The sequence below is a fragment of the Poeciliopsis prolifica genome, unplaced genomic scaffold (assembly GCF_027474105.1).
Source record: "Poeciliopsis prolifica strain line A6 unplaced genomic scaffold, Auburn_PproV2 SCAFFOLD075, whole genome shotgun sequence".
NCBI lineage: Eukaryota > Metazoa > Chordata > Actinopteri > Cyprinodontiformes > Poeciliidae > Poeciliopsis > Poeciliopsis prolifica.
In genome coordinates, this window is record NW_026562450.1 from 755,317 (window position 1) to 773,876 (window position 18,560).

Here is an 18,560-nt window from a genome sequence, read left to right on the forward strand (position 1 = left end):
ATGGGGATTACCAGATTTTCATAACTTTAAAAACACATATTTAATCAAGTCATCACTGCCATGTCTGCAGTAGGCAGATGTCAGAGCCGTTTCTTTTTGGAGAATCAGACAGAAGTTCTCATGGGTGAAGTCAAGCCAACAAAAGGTAAAGTGCTGATGATTATGAAAGTTTTAAACTTTTGACTGGTTTAGATGGATGAAATTTTTTCTGAGACCAGCCCAAATCTGACGAGCCATTAACTTGACTGGTCCAGGCAATTTCCTCGCTGATTCTTTAAACTGGGATTGCTCTGACTGCTCTCCACTGCAGACTGATAGAGGCAAACTATCATTTCGAAGACGCGTCATAACTTTTCCGATCAACCTAGTCAGTCAGCGTCAACACATTGCTGCGGTCGAATGAAAAACATGTCAAATTGATCATTTTAAAGGCGTGAAGGATATTTAGTGCAAGTTTTCAAGTCACAGCAGCGATGTGGTGAGCAGTTTACAAGACTTGTAAAGTAGAAGAACTGAGTTTTTTTATGTACAAAAAAGAGGAGCTTTTGTTTTAATCCCACGGACAAAGTCCCCACAATCCTCACATGAACTGTCTTCAGATGCCACTGCTTTTAAAGGCATTAAATTACATACTGATACAACCCAGGTTAAAGTCTAATAAGAAATTTTGTGACCAACTTAAGTCAAGCACACATACCAAGGCATAATCAGGAAATGTGCAACTGCAAACATTTGCAAACAAACATTTGATCTATTCCTCAGAGGGAAAAACAGTTGGATGTTTGAAAGGTTTCTAAATGTAAAATGTATTCAAATATATAGAAAACTTGAGTAATAACAAATTTTAACTAATATATATAGATTTTTTTGCCATAGCCAATGTTTCTCACCAAACTTGGAATGGCTTGTGTTAAAGACCAATCAAGTCTGAATAAATTGTGGTAACACCTCGAAGACAGTTCATCCCCAAACTATGTTTGCCAAAGGACGAGTCACGTTGCCAACCAAGCAAGTAATGTTATACATTTTTATAATGCATAACATTACCTCAGTTTTTCTTCTTTGCAAGTTGTTCCTGCTGTTGTTTCTCGGCTTTCCGTTTCTTGTACTGGGCTATCTCGGCCATCTGCAGCCCATGGGCCATTTGCCTGTTGAGACGAAGCGAACACCATGATCACAGCACACACACACTCACGTTCTGCAGTCCTGCAATGGCATGTTTCTCTCTGAAAAAATAAACTTAGCTATTTCATTGGTTTTTTTTTTCTTTTTTGCTATCCAATAGGTCCACCATTTTAAAGGGAAGTGACTAAAAGGCAGAGTCCTTGGGGACTAATTTTATCAGAAAGTCTGAATATAAAGGACTTTACAAGGTTTGACCCAATGCAAGTTTTCTCCTTAAAGATATTTCTTCACAAAGCAGCAAAATTCCTTTAAAACTTTCAATGCAATCCTTCTATGACAAGGGTTAAAACTGATGTAAGGTCTGCCAACAGTTCCTCCTGAATAAAATATTAAAACTCATCAGCACTACACACCTCTGTACATGATACAGTATTTTGAGGTGTAGAATATACATAGAACAATTAGTACTTTTATTCTGCCAGTCCAGGACTTTCCTCTTGTTTGAATTTACTCCTGGAAGATCTGTATCCTGTAGACCAACGGTTTCAAACTGCAGTCCTCGAGTTTGACACTCAATTTTTAGACAAGTCTCCTGTCCAATACACTTGCATTAAAAGGTGAAACAACCTCACTGGAATGCAGTGTCCTACACCACAGGTGTCAAACTCCAGTCATGGAGGGCCACTGCTCTGCAACTTTTCGATGTGCCTCTGCTGCACCACACCTGAATAGAATAATTAGGTCAGTAGCAAGGCTCTGAAAAACTGGTCTTCACAAGGATGAAGTAATTAAGCCATTTCATTCCAGTGTTTTTGAACCAGTGGCGCATCTAAAAACTCCAGCCTGGCCCTTGAGAACAGGAGTTTGACACCCCTGACCTAGACTGTCTGAAGTGACCAAGCTTTATGCGCCATCATTTACTTTCAAATAGCCTTCACTGGTATGTGACAGGTTATTAATCTTCAACTTCTTCATACAGAAAGCCCAGTCTGAGAACACGTCCAGCATTGTCTTCAACTTCATTAATTGTTCGCGGGACCTCTTATATGAACTCAAATGACTGTTTCAGCCTTTGGAGACCAAGGAAGCAAGAGCATGCACAGATGATTACTGGAAGAACAACCCATCACCAACTCCATCACCAACTCCTTGAGTAACTATGTCTAGTATCTCATGTGCTATACAAGTTTTCTGTCAGAATACCCCAGAAGAGAGGGAAGGTTGACTCAATGCCAGGGTTTATATTGTGGTCAACTTCTCTGCTTGACTATGGCCCAGTGGAAGGAGGAGCCATCTTGTGATCCAAAAGTGATAGGTTGATTCCAGCTTCCTTCTCTCATATATAGATATTCCCCTGAGAAAGGTCCTTTATCCCAAGTTGCCTACAAATTAGACCAATGAAATACGTTGGGAGCTTCTTGGATCATGAATAAACTCAATTCTCCCTGTTTTTGACAAGCTGATAATGTCCCTCAAAAACTCCCCTGCTCTATCACCAAATATCCAGAGCTCCTGATCATTTCAATTTTTTGAACCTCATCAGAAAATAATGTCGGTAGGTTTTGTTGACCCCCACTTACATTCAGATACTCTCCACATTAGTCCACACGTCCTTCCAGTGGCTTGAGTTGGTGAACTTACCTCCACAGTCTTTTCCTCAAATCAATTCCTTGTTCAAAGTCTCAAGAGCCGATTGAGCTGGCTTGTGGATCTGGTAAGGATGGCTCCTGGATGCCTCCCTGTCGAGGTGTTCCAGGCATGTACCACCAGGAGAAAATTCAGAGGAAAGCCCAGGGACTGTTTCTCGACTAGCCTGGTAAGGTTTTAGGATTCCCCTGGAGGAGCTGGCCCAAGTGGCTGGCACAAAGTGAGCCAGGAGAACCAGCTTATGACTGCGCCTCTGGTAACACTGGCAATGACAACATTTTGTTGATTTTTTTTTTTACCTGCTTTGAACACGTGGCATTGGATTTGCTAGGGTAAATGGAAAACTCTGTCAAGAAAAACTTCTGGCTGCAGATTACGGATTGGCCCGGTGTGCATGCAAACAATGACCTAAACTCTGCTTCAAATCAAAGATAATAGTATTATAGAGTAATGTGGACTCATTTGAAACAAAAGTTGGAAATAACATGCAGAATTGTTGGAGATTGTGTTGTCTTTATGTGGCCTCTTTTGAATGCTGCGTTTTCCCTAATGTGTGTGGAGCTGTCTTCTTAAAATCAACTGTTTGCACAAAGATATTACTAGAACATGGTGTCTGTAACTGTACTATGGTTGATTACAACACCTAAAACATGTACTGAACTTTACATATAGTGTATAATAAAACCAAATCCTTTGTTTCAAAGTGGTAGTGTGGATGCTTTCCTTGTTTATATTTCTTAATTTCCAATAAAACGTTGCATCATTGTAATCTGTTTATAAAACTGTAAACAATATGATACACCCTGGTAAAATTTCAGATGGGAGGAACAAATTCATGCAAGGACCAGTATGAAAGTGGCTGATTTTGAATTTGAATGAAGAACTGATAAGGTTACTTGTAGGTAGTTATTCAAAACCAGTGCAGGACTCAGAATCTGGAGAGAACTTTGACCGGGCTGGAAAAATACTAGCTCTAAAAGGAGGTGGTGGAAAGAAGAAGAGCATAAAGACAAACATGAGGAGGGGATGGAAGAAACTCATTCCTACCCTGACTTAAGTTCTGGAGGAACCGGCAGAGGTTTGGTGAATCCATCTCTCCCCGTAAGCCAGTATGTTTCTTCTATTCCTTTTCCCTGGAGAAGAGGTAGAGACAAAACAATTATTTCTTCACGCTTCTAGTCATACAGGTGAAAGAATCTTTTTATTGAAGATTTGTACTTTGACTTCTGTGCGACCCCTCAACTGAAGCTTGTAGCCAAGATTGAGTTCCTGCAGGACCTTTACTGTACTCTGATGGACATGAATTCTGTAGGCTATCGTAAGAGAAAAAATAATTAATATCAAAACATCCTAGATTACCTAACAAAAAAAGTAGAACAAAGAAAACAAACTGGAAAAAAACCCAAGTAAAGTGCTTTCCTACTGGTCAGAAAACCTATCGGTGAAGGGACAGCTAAACGCAGATTGCAAACCTGAAGAAAATAGCAAAGACTTCAAATCTAAAGTTTGTGCTTGATATCAAGAGACTACAGTAAAAAATAATAATAATTTGGGATTTTATTGACTAAAATAAAAATTCTTAAAAATGATGTTATTTCAAAGCTATTTTTAGATTTTTTTGTACTTTTTTTTATAGTACTTAAGTCTGGAAATGTTTGGTTTCTGCATAAACAGACTTAAATCAATAGATCGGAAAATATGTGCCAGTTTTTTTAATTAGAGTTTCATCCACAAACCTGTTCTCTGACTTGTGTGAACTTACGCATTCCACTGGACTCCATTCGAGAGGCGGTGGTCACCGTGTCTCCAAACAAACAGTAGCGAGGCATGGTGAGACCCACCACGCCTGTTACGCACGGACCTGCGACACACCACAGATCCAAAGTCAAGTTTCTCCCATTGAAGAGCAAAACATCTGGCGTACATATGGATCTTCGCCGTCTGTCTGAATGTCGATCGAAAGTCGGAGAACTCGACTTAACCGCCAATCTTTACTCACCTGTGTGGAGTCCTATTCGTATTCTGACAGGTACGTCTGGCATGTGCCTCATTTTGAAGGTTCCCACAGCGCTGAGGATGTCCAGAGACATGTTGGCAATTTCTGCAGCATGGCGGTTGCCGTTGGGGACAGGAACGCCCGACGCCACCATGTAGGCGTCGCCGATGGTCTCCACCTTGAGAAGGCCGTGAGAAAATGAGCATCAATTTCAACCCCCTAATGTTACCACTTCAGACACAAGATTAAAGATGTGACCTTGTAGACATCGTGGTTGCCTATAATGGCGTCGAACAGCGTGTAAAGGTCGTTGAGGAGGTCGACCACCTCGATGGGTTCGCTGTTGGCTGAGATGGTGGTGAAGCCAACGATGTCGCTGAAATAGAGCGACACGTTGTCGAAATATTCCGGCTCCACTACCGCTCCCACCATCAAAGCCTCCGCCACTGACCTGGAGGAGTAAAAAAAACCCCAAAAACTTTTAAAGAAGTTTGCATAACCCAAGCCGAAGTAAAAATGCACTTTAAACGCAGAATTGAGAGCGCTAACAAATCTGCAACGCTTTTCTGACAAATTATCAGTATTGTTTTCGTCTTTATCTTTCGTTTTACCTTAAAAAAAATAAAATTAGCATTCCACGCGAGTTTCTTTGTTCATTGATATGAGAGGTAACGTACGGGGGAAGCATCTGTGTCAGCAGCTTCTCCGTCTTCTGCTTTTCTATCTCCAGCTCCTCCGTTCGCTCTCTGATCAGCTCCTCCAGGTTAGAAGAGTACTGCTCCAGCATCCTCAGCATTGAGTCGATGATGTTGGTCTTTTTCCCTTTGTTGATGTTTTTGAACTGAAAGGACCGGAAAGCGCATGGATGTCCAACAGAATTCATTTCGAAAAGTGTGCTTTAAAGTAGACTTTGTTAGAATCAGGATGAAAATATTCAGGCGCAACTTGATTGGAAATAAAAAAGAATGACCTGGTCAAATATGTCATCAAAGGTCGGCCTCTTGTCCGGCTGTTCGGTCCAGCATTGTTTCATCAGCTGAATGCACTCCATAGGAGCGTAATCTGGACTGACCACCGGACGGCACAGGGGTGGAGGCTTTCGAAGCTTTTCTAATATTTCTGAGGACATAAAACGGGGATCTCGTCTTTCAAATGATGCTAAAATCTGAACAGCGGGCTTGAGTCTAACACTAGACGTTGGAGATCATTTATTTTCCCACAATTTAAGGTTGTTTGAAGTACTTGTGAGTTGTCTTAGAAATAAATCAGTGATTTAATTTCGATTTGACGTGAGCGAATGCAATGTTGTGGAATTTTGACACTTTTACAGTCGATACCCATTAATGTTGTATGCACATTTTGTTTAAAACCATCTATGTGTTGTTTATTACACAAGATCCATCTTGTTAATGGATATGTTACAAGAAAACGACACTATATACTATATTTTTTATGTCTTTGAAAACTATATATCTTATTAATTTCCATTTTTTCTAATCTGACAAATATTTTAATCAGTTTAGCTGATTTAAAAATGCTTGCTATCTCGTGATTTCCATCAGCAGCAGCACAACCAGTCTTGCCTGCGTCGGAGAGGTCCAGCATGCAGAATGGAGGCCCTCTGATCACCACCTCCTGCATTATGATAGCAAAGCTGTAAACGTCACCGGGGAGAGTCCCGTGGAGTCCCGGATGACTGGCTCTCAGGATCTCTGGAGCCGTCCACAGCAACTCTTCAACAAAAGAAGTGATTTAATGTCCTGCTGCTGCTACAGTGAGACCGCAGGGTCCACTTTTCATAGCGTGAACCCTACAGAAATTCATTTTCAACATTGCAGGGTTGCAGAATGGTCAGCTTCCAGAAAGAAAACAGAATCAGTGCTTCTCTATTTCACAAATCTATGAAACGCCTGGTCAATACCTAAACCACAATTCATTGAAAGCAAAAGATTGGTAATATTGATGTATATTATCTTTCTTTTATAATTAGAGTACTTTTTTCAGTAGTTATAACAAAGTTTCCCCTGGAAGAATAAGGGGGATGAGTTTGCCGTATTTTCATTGCTTTTGTTAGGGTCAATAATGTATTTTGTAATCTAGTAAATGCACCTCCCCCAAAAGTAAGTGAATTGTCCTGAAATGAATAAAATCTCTGAAAAAGCTTTGTACCTTCTGGACGCGATTCAACAAAGGGGAACCGCTGTGACTCCAGAACCTCATTGTAGCTGTAGTCTGTCACTTTGAGGACAAAACGTCCGTCCACCACACAGTTACGAGACTTCAGACGGGTGTGACACACTCCACGATGGTGAAGGTACTTCATACCCTTTGACATTGGGAAAAAGAAAGTAGGTGAGCTTTCGTCGACTTCTCTGTTTGACATGTTATCTTCCACCTAAATGTACCTTAATGAGGTCCAGCAGCAGAGACGATTTAAACATCCAGTCAAGTTTGACGTCGTCGTTCAGCAGCAGGTCCTCCAGGCTTCCTCTGGAGCAAAACTCGGTGACGATGGCAAACACGCCGCAGTCATGGAAGAAGCCCAGGAAAGGGTTGACATTCTCGTGACGCATGTCTTTCATCTGCAGGAACATGCAGGACAAACCTACTCCAGTGGTTTCACAAAGCGTTGAGTTTTAACTAGCCCTCCTACACAGTCCCGCTCCATTTTAACCTGAGATTTGTCCAACTAACCCAGATTTCTTCGGCAGAGTTTCAATGCAACAACGTCAATTTCATCTAACTGAAAAGTAGATGAAATTTTCAGTTACAGGTGCTAACCTGGCTACAGGCCTGCAGCAATGGCGCCGAACGTGGTGAACGAAGCCATTCGGTCTGTGTTGGCCAGACTTCCAAATATTAAATTAACGTTAAAAGCTGCCTCGTTCTGCTCGGCAGTTATTTCTTCGCAGTCTGGGATGAATGTTTACAGCACAGGCTGTAAATAGTAAGTTTCACAGAGTTGAACTGCCGCATTATGTTCAGGCCAAACATTAGTGATGGGGTAAAATTCAAAGCTACAAAAGTCCACACATCCAGACTCTCCTTTAGTGAAGCATAGAACAAAAAAACATTTTAATTTTAATCGCTAGGTCTCCATTTTGTTTTAGAATCTGTTTTCCTTTTTTTCAGATAAAATTAACATTTTGCAAGACATTAGATAAAATTTTGCCATTTCAAATAAAGGTTTTGCTGTATGGTACAATAACTTGTATAAAGATTAAAGGTGTTAAAACAATCTAAATGTTTTAAGTTTAAATTTAAGGTTTAATCACCAAGATTTGATCCATTTTATTATAGGTGTTGCAAATATACTCAATTTTGAAATCATGAAATATTCTGATTCATACCAATGAAATGTATAAATATAGTTTAATATGGTATTCAGCTCTTCTAAATCAACATACATCAATCCTTGCAGCCTTCCTAGCAAAGAAATGTTTATCTAAATGTCAATTGTCCAATACAACACAAGGTTTTCCCCAGAAAACTTGCTATGTCTGGTGTTTGGGAGGTAGGGCAGTCATTGATCCAGTGGTCCGTCGTGTTTTCGAGTTTAAAAATGTTTAAAGTTGACAGAAAATGTTAAAATATCAATTGATAACTATGTCATTGAAAGATTGGAAGATTAAGACCTGAACACCAAGTATAAAGTCTCAAAAAATAAAAATATTTCAAAAAGACCTAAATAAAAAAGCAATGCTGAGCCTGGTGGCCCGCCAGGCTTATAATACACTTTGGGAAACCCTGCAGTACACTGCTTTAGAACACAATAGTCATGTTTTTTTTTGTATCTCTCATCTTTTTCACATACCAATTCAAAAACATAGCTGGTTTTAGGGTTGATGCTCCGAAATCTGCCGTCAGGTAGCCTCTTCAGCCACGCCCAGTCACCCTGATCAGGAGAAAGAGTGTTCAAATAAAACTCACCTCAAAGTTTCACACACTAACTTTACTCTTTCCATACATATACCTCGTTTAGATTTAGGCAAAATAAATTAAGTACTTTGAGCTACAAAATATAAGACAAGATAATATAGCATCTAAGTGAAGTTGCTCTTCATAGATCAAGACGTCTCAAACTGTCATCTCACTGCGCTAAATTTACCACTTTTTTTTCCCAACTGAAAGTGATGACGTCATGTTCTAGATCTGGGATACATCTGGAAGTCTGACCTCAAAAATGACAACGTTTGAATTCTCGTATGTGGCCGGAGACTGGGAGGAGGCGGGCGTGTTGAGGCTGCGTTCAGACGTGCTCCGGCCACCGCTAGTCCTGCTGTCATCTAGGCTCAGCTTCTATGGATAGCAAATTGTTACCGGTTTAGAAAAGTAGCAGGAGTTACAGAGCGCCAGAGCGTGGATTTAAATCAGTGCTTCTCAGATCCAGTCCTCAGGCTCCCGTGCTCTGCATGTTTTAGATGCAGAGCATGGGAATCATGCAATCACAGCTGATTCAAGTGATTGCATGACCATCGAGTACTGCAGAAGGCTGTTAATCACCAAAATATTCCATCCAGGTGTGTGGCGGAAGGGAAACGCAGAACAAATTGGCGTGAGGACCAGAAATGAGAAACACTGGTTTAAATAGTACAAAGAACATTGAATTTAACAAGAAGCTTTGGGGGGATTTGTGATGGGAAAAAGAGTGTTTTCATGACACAGCATAATGGCTGACCTTGTTGCTAAGTGACGGGTTAATAAATGTGACGTCTTGGAGAGTAAGCAGGATCTTGTTGGGACCTCTGACCATTCGAATCTGATTGACGCGTCGCCTTATAGGGAGTCGAGGGGGGGGATGAAAAACTTGTTTATGTTTTGTTGTTTTTACCTGTTAAAGATTCCTACAATTCAGATTCACTTTAGCTTTAGATTAATAGTTTCTACAGGAGATTTCATACTTGATGCAGTACAGGAGAGCCACAGCGAAGACAGAAGCAGCAATAGAACCAAAGAACATGCTGAAAGTCAATAGCAGATCCACTCCTGGAAAAGAAAAGACAAGAAAAACAGAGAGAACAGACTTTAACCTATAATGCCATTCAAAAAACGTTCTACTTTGTGAAAGGAACTCTGAAAAAGTCATGTGAGCTGCAGCAGATCCTAAATACATAGACCCTGAATAAATGTTTTTGTGGTTTTCCTCACCTCCTGAGCAGGTGACCCCGGGTGTAAACCAGCAGGCAGCGTCCCTCCTGGGCCCATAGCCTTGTGGGAAGTGAATGTCTCGCCCCAGGAAGCGAACCATGCTGATCTCCATGTCGATCCTGCCATGGATCAGTGAGATCGGTGGTTAATTGAAGAGGGTGTAGTTTATCAGGCTGTTCTTTTTCAGCAAATTGTTCAAATATGATCTGGAGGAAAGATGCCATGCTCGGTATAATATTAGATCACCTGGAAAATAATATACAGTGGCGTCTCCAAAGGGTGGCTACAAGGGAGGCCCTGGGCCCTCTTAATAAATGCTGGCCACCCCATTGGCCTCCTCAGAGAATAATATTCATATCATAGAAAGCCATACATCATCCCCTTCTTCAATAAAGACATAAATATAAAACCCAATAAAAAAAATTAATGCAAAATAAATATTATTTCAGCTGTGTCCCTTAAAAGTTTTGCGAGCCTGGTCTGGCCACTCTTATAAAACATTTCTTGGGATGACACTGATAATGTCAAAAAATCATAATTCATTTATTGATTACTTTTGACTACTACTACAGATCATAGAATGCAGGCAACTTATTGTATAATTTATTTCCTGGGCCTTGCTTTGTACACTTGTGTTCAGTTCACGTTGTATTGTTCACTCTAGCAAAAAGGGTCAAAGTTAGAACATTTTAGAAAAGAAGGCCCACACAATAAACACTTCCATACCAAAATTTACATTTCACTCAATCAGACAGGCAAGTGACTTTCTTATTCATTTGTTATTTATCTTGGTGGAGCAAATTCTTTGTTGCTCATTGGAAATTAGAAAACGCTGAGACCTACTTGTATGTTGGCACGAGATTCAAGCTCAATCCATCTGTGTCCAAGATGAGGTAGTCCAGCTGAACAGCTCCAGAGCTGCTGGTTTTGATACGGTGGCTAAAGCCCTGTGAATTAACAAAATGTGAAATCCTATAGCATCTCTTTATCTACCTCATGTTATGCTGAAATTAGAAAAAAAAAGTGGTTTGGTGTTATGAACTTCTTGGGTCTATCTGTACCTGGAAATCCAAATTGCGTATATGTTGTGCCAGGTTTCCTCCAGACATCCATACCCTGGACTGACGAACGCGATGCACTGCATGAGCCATGAACAGAATAGAGTCGTAGATGGTTCCAAACAGAGGGGACACCTGGACCACAAAAAGAGATGTCAGCTTTACTTGTAGGATTTCTCTTTTATTTTGGGTAAAGGATCCCAAGCCATTTTTTCCACTAGCTCTTGACTCGCGTATTTGATTTGGTTCCATTTACCCAGAATGCCCTGTGCTATAGTCCATGGTTCACTTCAACTGAACTGAAATCTCAGTTTTTAGGCATTTTTGTTCCGCATTGGCGATTGATTGCGCATTCACACCTCGCCAAATGAACCAGACTTTGTCGGCAAATGAACTAGAGTTTGATTAAAGTCGACCGTACAGGGCTGGTCTGAACTAATGTACCTGTTGGGGTTTCAGCGTTCTTGCCACCTCTCCTCTCTCCATAGCTTCTCTGTAGGCGTCATAGAATGACGCCTGGGGGGAGTCGATGGTGATAGTCAACATGGCATCGTAGGCCCGCAGCAGTTTGCTGTTGTTCTTCACGGTAGGGTAGGTTGCATTGACGTATGGCAGGCTGTAGAGCAAAGTGTCATAAGGTACAAACACGAAGGAGCCGTCGATCATCTGCATGTCGTAGGCTGTTTCTAAGAGGAGCTTCTGGGCCAAACCGCCGATGAGAACCGAGTGCATGCAGAGGATCACAGCTAGGACAGAAAAAGACGACTGGCGTCAGAGACTGCCTGATGGTCCAAAATGTCTTTTATAAGCTTTTGCTCTCAACATTACTATATGAAATACATGGAACATAATAAAACTGTTGGAATATAGTTTATGGTTAAATGACAAATGTATTTATATTTTCTTGCTGGTGTACGAATCTTAACACTAATAATTGCAATGAAAATGAAACATTGGCATGAAGTGAATTTTCATGGCTAACTCTTGACAACTAGTTTGATTCACAGAATTATGATTTTACAACCATACAGAGAAAGTACTGTATATCAGAGAAACCCTGTTGAATAACCTCATTGATGCTACAGTGTTATCTCACTGATTGGTAATATTGATGTATATTTTCTAAAGTTGGATTTTTTTTAAAGTTGGATTAGGCTTACCATGGATTGCCTTCTGATACAATTCTGGTTTGTATTGAAAACTACAACTGTCTTATACAACATTTCTGCTTAATATCTGCTTGTCTCTTGAATACCTCAATCTTACTGTCTTACATTGGCACTGGAGACTTTCAATCCTTCTTTCTTGGACATTGATTTGATTTTTTTTATTGTTTATTTGACACATTTCTTCACAGATGTGTAAATTTACATGTCTAAAGTGAGGCACGAGTTGGGAAAGGTGTAAGAGAAATATAATTTTCCTTTTCAGGAATAGTTTGTTCCTAGTCCAATGAACATCCCAAGCTCTTTTCAACAAGAACCATCAGTTTTACCTCGTATTTCCTTCATCTTGCGGACTTTGGCCAAGGTTCGCCTAATGCCATGAGGTGTGTTTTCCATAAAACTGACAAATCTGACGTTCATCCCATGGCTCCTTAAAGAGTCCGCCACCTAGACATGACATGAAAGATTTGACAGACATACTGGTTTTTACCAGTATGTCTGCACATACTGGTAAAAACCTGAAACAAGTTTGGTTTTGTCACCTACAATGCAGCTTTCTACTTTTACATAGAACTTGAAATTTTTGGTCTTTTAGAGTGAAAATTGGCAAAAGACAAACATTCAGACCTTGGTTGCTGTATTCACCCAGATGTCATCGGAAGAAGAGATGATGCCAATGTGAGCCCACCTGAAGTAGGTCATGACACTGTGCAGCACTGCGGTGGGTCTCGCCATAGATCGGGCAAACGTCGGATGGCTACGGACATCATCTAACTCATAGCCAACACAAGCCCAAGGAAATATTGCCTAATGGACGAGAGCATACAGAAGAAAATATAGCTGCTTCTTTAACAACTGTTCTAGCTAAGAAAAGACAACTTCTGTGGACAATAGTTACTTTGTTCCAGCCTTTGCTCAGCATCGAAGCAGCATCACAGTATCCCGGGTTGACCGGTCCAATGTAACCAGACGCCTTTGTGTGGAAACCCACAAATGCCTCCAGTGCCCTGGATGTTTCACAAGGCTCCTAAACAGAAATATTCAATCAACAAATTGAAAAACTAAGATGACACAACAAGAAAACAAACGAAATAACCAAGAACTTTCAAACATCCAATTGTTAAAGAAAGGACTTTCGCTCTACCTGCAGCACAGCATAGCCAAACGTAGCAGCGTAGGACAGCGAGGGGTCTCTGTTGATGCGATTCACCGCCAGCTGAGCCGCAACATTTGGAAGTGCCTTGGCAAAGAGCCGGTCGCAACCCCACGGTCCAACCACGCCAGCCCGAAACAAGACTGCATGCGCTTGGCAGGGCAGTATGCACAGAGCCGTAAGAAGGGTGAGGAGGATCCTCAGGAGACCATTTCCATGCAGTCTGAGAAGAGGGAGGAAACTTGAAGGTTGTGGAAGGAAAGAGAAGGGACATGGGGATGAAGAAGATGATGGCGGTGTGTGATGATGATGGAACGGGGCGACATTGGGCGTCCGCTGTTCCCGTGTTGGAAGTAAGGAGATGAAGTCATGTTGTTGCTGAAGCATCTCAAAACATTCAGTCCCCGGGAGTTCAGTAGAATCTGGTTAAAGACGGTTTCCCCTGCAGTAAGGAATGGAGAAAAAAAACATATTGTAGAAATGTTTATGCACAATCATCAATTTTGTAATTTTTATTATTTGTTACAGCAATTCTCTTGCCAAAGTTGAAATTGACTGATGCATAGTTGGTTGCCTTGTGTTGCCAAGGCTTTTAAGCCTAGTTAAATTGTAATTAATAGAGTTAAAATGAGTGTTTTTGAAAAGCCAGTCCAGAAGCTAAATATGAAATGATTTGATTAATTCCAGAAACAGCTTGAATTGGGATGAGATTCAACAACATACAACCAACTAGTTTTAATATACAGAATGTGACTACCGCTGTGCTTTATTGGTGGTACAGTCTTTTATTTTATTTTATTTTTTTAAGTCCAATCTTGATTCCACCAAACAAGGTTCCTAATCAATAAAAATGAATCATAATATTTTTCAGATAGCATGTTGTAGCATGTTTTTGCAGGTAAACACAACATGCTACAACATGTTGTCCTGTACAGTTATATAACATATAACTAACCAGTATACAACAGTATAGTTATATACTGTATAAAAAGCAAAGCAAACACCTCTGTGATAAGTGTTATTTAAATGTAACAAAGTTGTGATTAGTTTTTGCAAAACTATTGCAAATACTAAATACATGTGTCATAAATAGATGTAAAATATCTTACCATGTACTGAAGAGACGGACTGTTGTTTTGTTTCTCAAAGGCAAATCTTCTGACCCCAATAACCAACTTCAGAAGCGATTTCATTGTTTCTTCTTTTCAAACATAAAAGTCTTAGAGTTGGACCACTCAACACTAGTGTAACATTATTAACCTAACAGGTTCTTTACATTTTGACTAACCAAACCTCTAAGTTCATATGAGACGACCTGCACTGAGCGTATGACCTGTCCTACCAGATTATGTCAAATCCAATCAGAATCTTTAGAGATAATGATTTTCATCAATGTCATCATAGCACTTTCTTTTACTGTATCTTGTATTAATTGCTCTTTGTTTGGGTGGATTATGGATGCTAAGAATTTAGTTGTATTTCAATAATGTAATATAGCCTCTCTTTTAAAAATGCTTTTAGAAATAGATGAGACAAGAACCTTGAGACAACAAAGACCCTCAAAGAAATATGACAAGGAAGCCACACACAGGACAAGTTGGTGATGTGCATTCTCCCTTTGAACACATTGATTTATTTTATTGAATGATTCATTCAAAGGGCTTCTTGAGAATATTCGAAGAATATATAGTGAGGTAATGTCTTTCTTTGAATCAGGTGAATCAGAGCATGAAAAGACGCATAACCAGAGGTCCTTGTAGGCCTGAAATGGGCTTTTGCATGATTTCAAACGTGTAACTCAAAAACCACAAACTCTCCCGAATGAAACTATAATAACACATCGAAAGTCTTACCTCGCTTCGTTCAAACCGCAATTTGAAACACTGAAGCAGACGTTTTGTGCGAGTAGGTGCAGAAATGTTTGTAGATTGCTGGTGCTTTTGTCTCCATGTGAGCAGACCAAACATGACTCGCGCTCACGGCTGTGAAGAATGCAGCGCCACATGTTCTCCGGAGTCTGAGGATTTATTTGTTTTGTCGAAACCCTGCTACTTTGCAGATTTCACTGGATTTTACTAAATGATATCAGCCTAATGGGGTGGATGGATAAATAAATTTAGATCAGCAATATTTTTGTTAAATTTAGGTTTTGCCTTTTGCCTCAGAACTGCAGTTTGTTAAGAGAATGATAAAAAGGAAGAGAAACAGAGAGAGAGAGAAATAAAACAGGATTAAACTCTCACCTTCTTCTTTCATCCTGTTTTAATTGCATATCTCTCAAATGCACTGACTCTCTCTGAAAGCTAGGGGTCAGTATGATCCCGAAGTAGCTAAAACAAAAAGGCAGTTTGGCCACTGATGTTTCTAGGGAGAGTGCTGATATTTTTACATTTTTCTCTGGCTCCTTTGCCCATTTTGAACTTTTAAAACTCAACAGTTTAAAATAAGAATTTAATATAAAAACTCTTTTTTTTTTTTGAGTACACAATGCAGCACTGTTCCAACTCTAGCCTTGGCAAGAGAAGTGCAGCAACGTTTCCAGCAGCTGTTTTCACAATAAAGTTACATCACCTCAGACTGAACCAAGACAAATCAGTCCAAATGTGAAGACTTGACCTGACAGACAAACTCTGACTCTTTCTGTAATGCACACATTGTCCTGCCACATTAAACGCTTTCATATATTTGCAGCTATTGTTGAGAGAGTGCCTTGCAGAAATATGTATGAACTTTTTAACTTTTGGTCATATTCCAGCCACAAACCTTAGCAAATTTGATAGAAATGTGATGTGAAAGATCCACGGAAACCAGTGGAAAATTGATTATGTGTATATTCCTTACTTCTTTACTGTGACGCTGTTAGATTTTTTTTTTTTGTAAAAAGCCTAAACGTCTTTCTTTTTAGTTGCACAAAGGCATCAAATAATAAATCAAAACAGTAATTGGAATATCTGATCTTGAGGTAGATCTCTCCATCGCACGGAGTTCATGAACTCTCCTGCTGCTGAGTTCAACCCACAGGTTCATATGCCATACCAATGCTCTCCTTATATCAAAGTGTTGACAGCCTCAGGGTTTAGGAACTCTTTGAATTGATCGGGAGCTCTCTCTTCATGAATCCTGATGAAACGGCCACTTAGCGTTCACTGACGGAGACCCTGTCATTCTGAAGACACCCAGGCACCAGAGGGACTCTGCGAGACCTCCAAACAGGACGAGGCAGGTTCTCAAATTCCACCGGCGATGTCGTCTGTGTCAAAGCTTCTGATTCTGATTGAAGACTGCTGCCGAAGGCCTTTTGGGGTGAGACAAAATGCTAAGAGCATAAGAAAGGGCTACATTTGTTTTCTTTGTCTGAGCATCAATGTGCCTTGTTTCACTGATTAACAAAAGAAGTTCCCAACCAACGGCTTGTACCAGGTATGTCCACGTACGTACTTTCACATCAACAGGATTCAATAAATACCTTTGCAGTCTTTTCTTCTGGTTCTGGTCCACTTTGCTTCTCCAAAACCAGAACCAAACATGGAGAAGCAGAATTCAGTTTTTATGCTCCACTAATCTGGAAACAATGAGCTCCTTCAAATCAAGGCATAAACCCCACCTGTTCACAACAATAACTGGAACAATGATTAATATATTTGATTAATGATTAATTGGGGTTATTCTTCATGATGGATTTTGATGTTATGTTTGTTGCTTGTGTCGTAATTGGTTACTATGTCATGTTTTTATACTGTAAAGCACTTTTAATTGCATTAATAAAACATGCGCTAAAGATAAACTTGACTTGACTTTAAACTTCAGCTCGTGTTCTGAAGAGCTGAAGTCCAGGTTATTATACCTTAAAAGATTTTATTACTAAAACTGTGAAAATAATTTAATTGAATTTGACTTGGCCACATCACCCTGACCTCAAATCTGATTTGATTCTAATTTAAAACCTTTAATGAAGGACAGGTTTGCGAAGAACATGCCAGAATCACAACTTTGAGATTCAGCATTTTGTGGTCTCGTTTCCAGAGTTGACCTCCCTTACAGAATTTCCCCTTTCCTGAATGATGTCACATAAATCAGACTCCCTGTTGCTTTCCATCTCAGCCAGTTTACTTTGGAGCTACAGACAGCCAGATGTGTGTCAGGGGCGATGCTTTAACCCGAAAGGACTAAATTTATTAGTCATCTAGTCCCAAAAGTAGCAGTGAAACACACCCACAGAGACATCCTGAAAGCCTCGGATGATCTAACACAAGCACACGATTTGGATCTCTCACAGCTAGGTTTGCAATGGTTGCCTTTCTTTGGCTTGTTGAGCTGTTTGTCCATCAGATAGCATCTGAGAGGCTGCTAGATAAGTGGCCTCCACATGGCCAGTAAACCGATAAGAACGCAGACAGAGTGTTACTGGGGTTTTTGTTTGCAACTGTAACTAAGGATCGACTGAAACAGATAGCTTATGGAAAATACAGAGATAAAGCACTGACATAAATCAGCAGGGTTGCATCCAGAAAGTTTGGCCCCCATTTTCTCAACCGATTTATTTTGACATTATGAAGGTGGACATTACCCCGGTGGCAATGCCACTGTATTTTAGGGATACATTTCATTAATCGTTTGAAGCAAACCTCTAGATGAACTTTGATATACAGATCTAGATTTTCCTAGAAATTTTCCTTTCATAAACTCATGGAAATATTATGAATTCATGTAATTTAAAAAATGTTTATTTTCAAAATCAAATGTTGTTTCAAAACAAAATTACATAAAATACTGCGTTTATGTCTTTCATAACAAATACTTTTAAATTTAGAAGAATTACTCGTTCATTTTTGAAAACAAAGACAAAATTTATTAGGTAGAAAATAGCACAATGATATTTATTCTCTGTCCTGTCCTTCCGGTATGCCCAAATAGTGAAACAGAACAAACAAAAAATATATATACAGGCTATTTGAAATATTTCGTCCCATTTTTAGATTATATGATTGTAATAAAAATAAGTAATTTTACTCTTTGAAAATATCTCCAGCTTGCCCTAACTGACGCATCTTTTTTTCAATGCTACCACAGACATAATTGTTCACAAAATGCCAAATAAAGTATTTTCTCAAAACAGAAACATGCAGGAACAACTGCAAACAGGTCAAAATTATCCCAAACATAATGTATTTTGTGTTACATTTACAAAACTCCCAAATTTCTGAGAGATCTTGGAGGGAACACAAGCATTATTCCTTTCCTCAACAAAATAACAGGAAATTAGAGAT

At 39.8% G+C, this 18,560-nt stretch overlaps 1 protein-coding gene across 3 annotated transcripts in view; it reads right to left on the reverse strand.

Annotated features, from left to right (window-relative positions):
• Positions 1-14,612, reverse strand: part of gc2 (guanylyl cyclase 2) — an 18,018-nt gene extending 3,406 nt beyond the window's left edge. Inside the window, exons 1-24 of one of the 3 annotated variants that reach the window (XM_055021294.1) lie at positions 14,403-14,612; positions 13,285-13,735; positions 13,039-13,167; positions 12,768-12,947; positions 12,470-12,587; positions 11,419-11,720; positions 10,978-11,109; positions 10,760-10,863; positions 9,917-10,035; positions 9,670-9,754; positions 9,447-9,543; positions 8,945-9,067; positions 8,583-8,663; positions 7,174-7,350; positions 6,938-7,094; positions 6,352-6,501; positions 5,739-5,887; positions 5,446-5,609; positions 5,027-5,219; positions 4,772-4,946; positions 4,535-4,633; positions 3,991-4,085; positions 3,820-3,905; positions 1,048-1,148 (exon numbers count right to left, since the gene is read on the reverse strand). In XM_055021294.1, the coding sequence (XP_054877269.1) occupies positions 1,049-1,148; positions 3,820-3,905; positions 3,991-4,085; positions 4,535-4,633; positions 4,772-4,946; positions 5,027-5,219; positions 5,446-5,609; positions 5,739-5,887; positions 6,352-6,501; positions 6,938-7,094; positions 7,174-7,350; positions 8,583-8,663; positions 8,945-9,067; positions 9,447-9,543; positions 9,670-9,754; positions 9,917-10,035; positions 10,760-10,863; positions 10,978-11,109; positions 11,419-11,720; positions 12,470-12,587; positions 12,768-12,947; positions 13,039-13,167; positions 13,285-13,680 (3,411 nt within the window). In that variant the 5' untranslated portion in view covers positions 13,681-13,735; positions 14,403-14,612 and the 3' untranslated portion in view covers position 1,048. Of the gene's footprint in view, positions 1-1,047; positions 1,149-3,819; positions 3,906-3,990; positions 4,086-4,508; positions 4,634-4,771; positions 4,947-5,026; positions 5,220-5,445; positions 5,610-5,738; positions 5,888-6,351; positions 6,502-6,937; positions 7,095-7,173; positions 7,351-8,582; positions 8,664-8,944; positions 9,068-9,446; positions 9,544-9,669; positions 9,755-9,916; positions 10,036-10,759; positions 10,864-10,977; positions 11,110-11,418; positions 11,721-12,469; positions 12,588-12,767; positions 12,948-13,038; positions 13,168-13,284; positions 13,736-14,402 lie in introns of those variants that run through there. The other 2 variants (XM_055021293.1, XR_008604873.1) reach the window with 2 other exon arrangements.
• Positions 14,613-18,560: the final 3,948 nt, after the last annotated feature.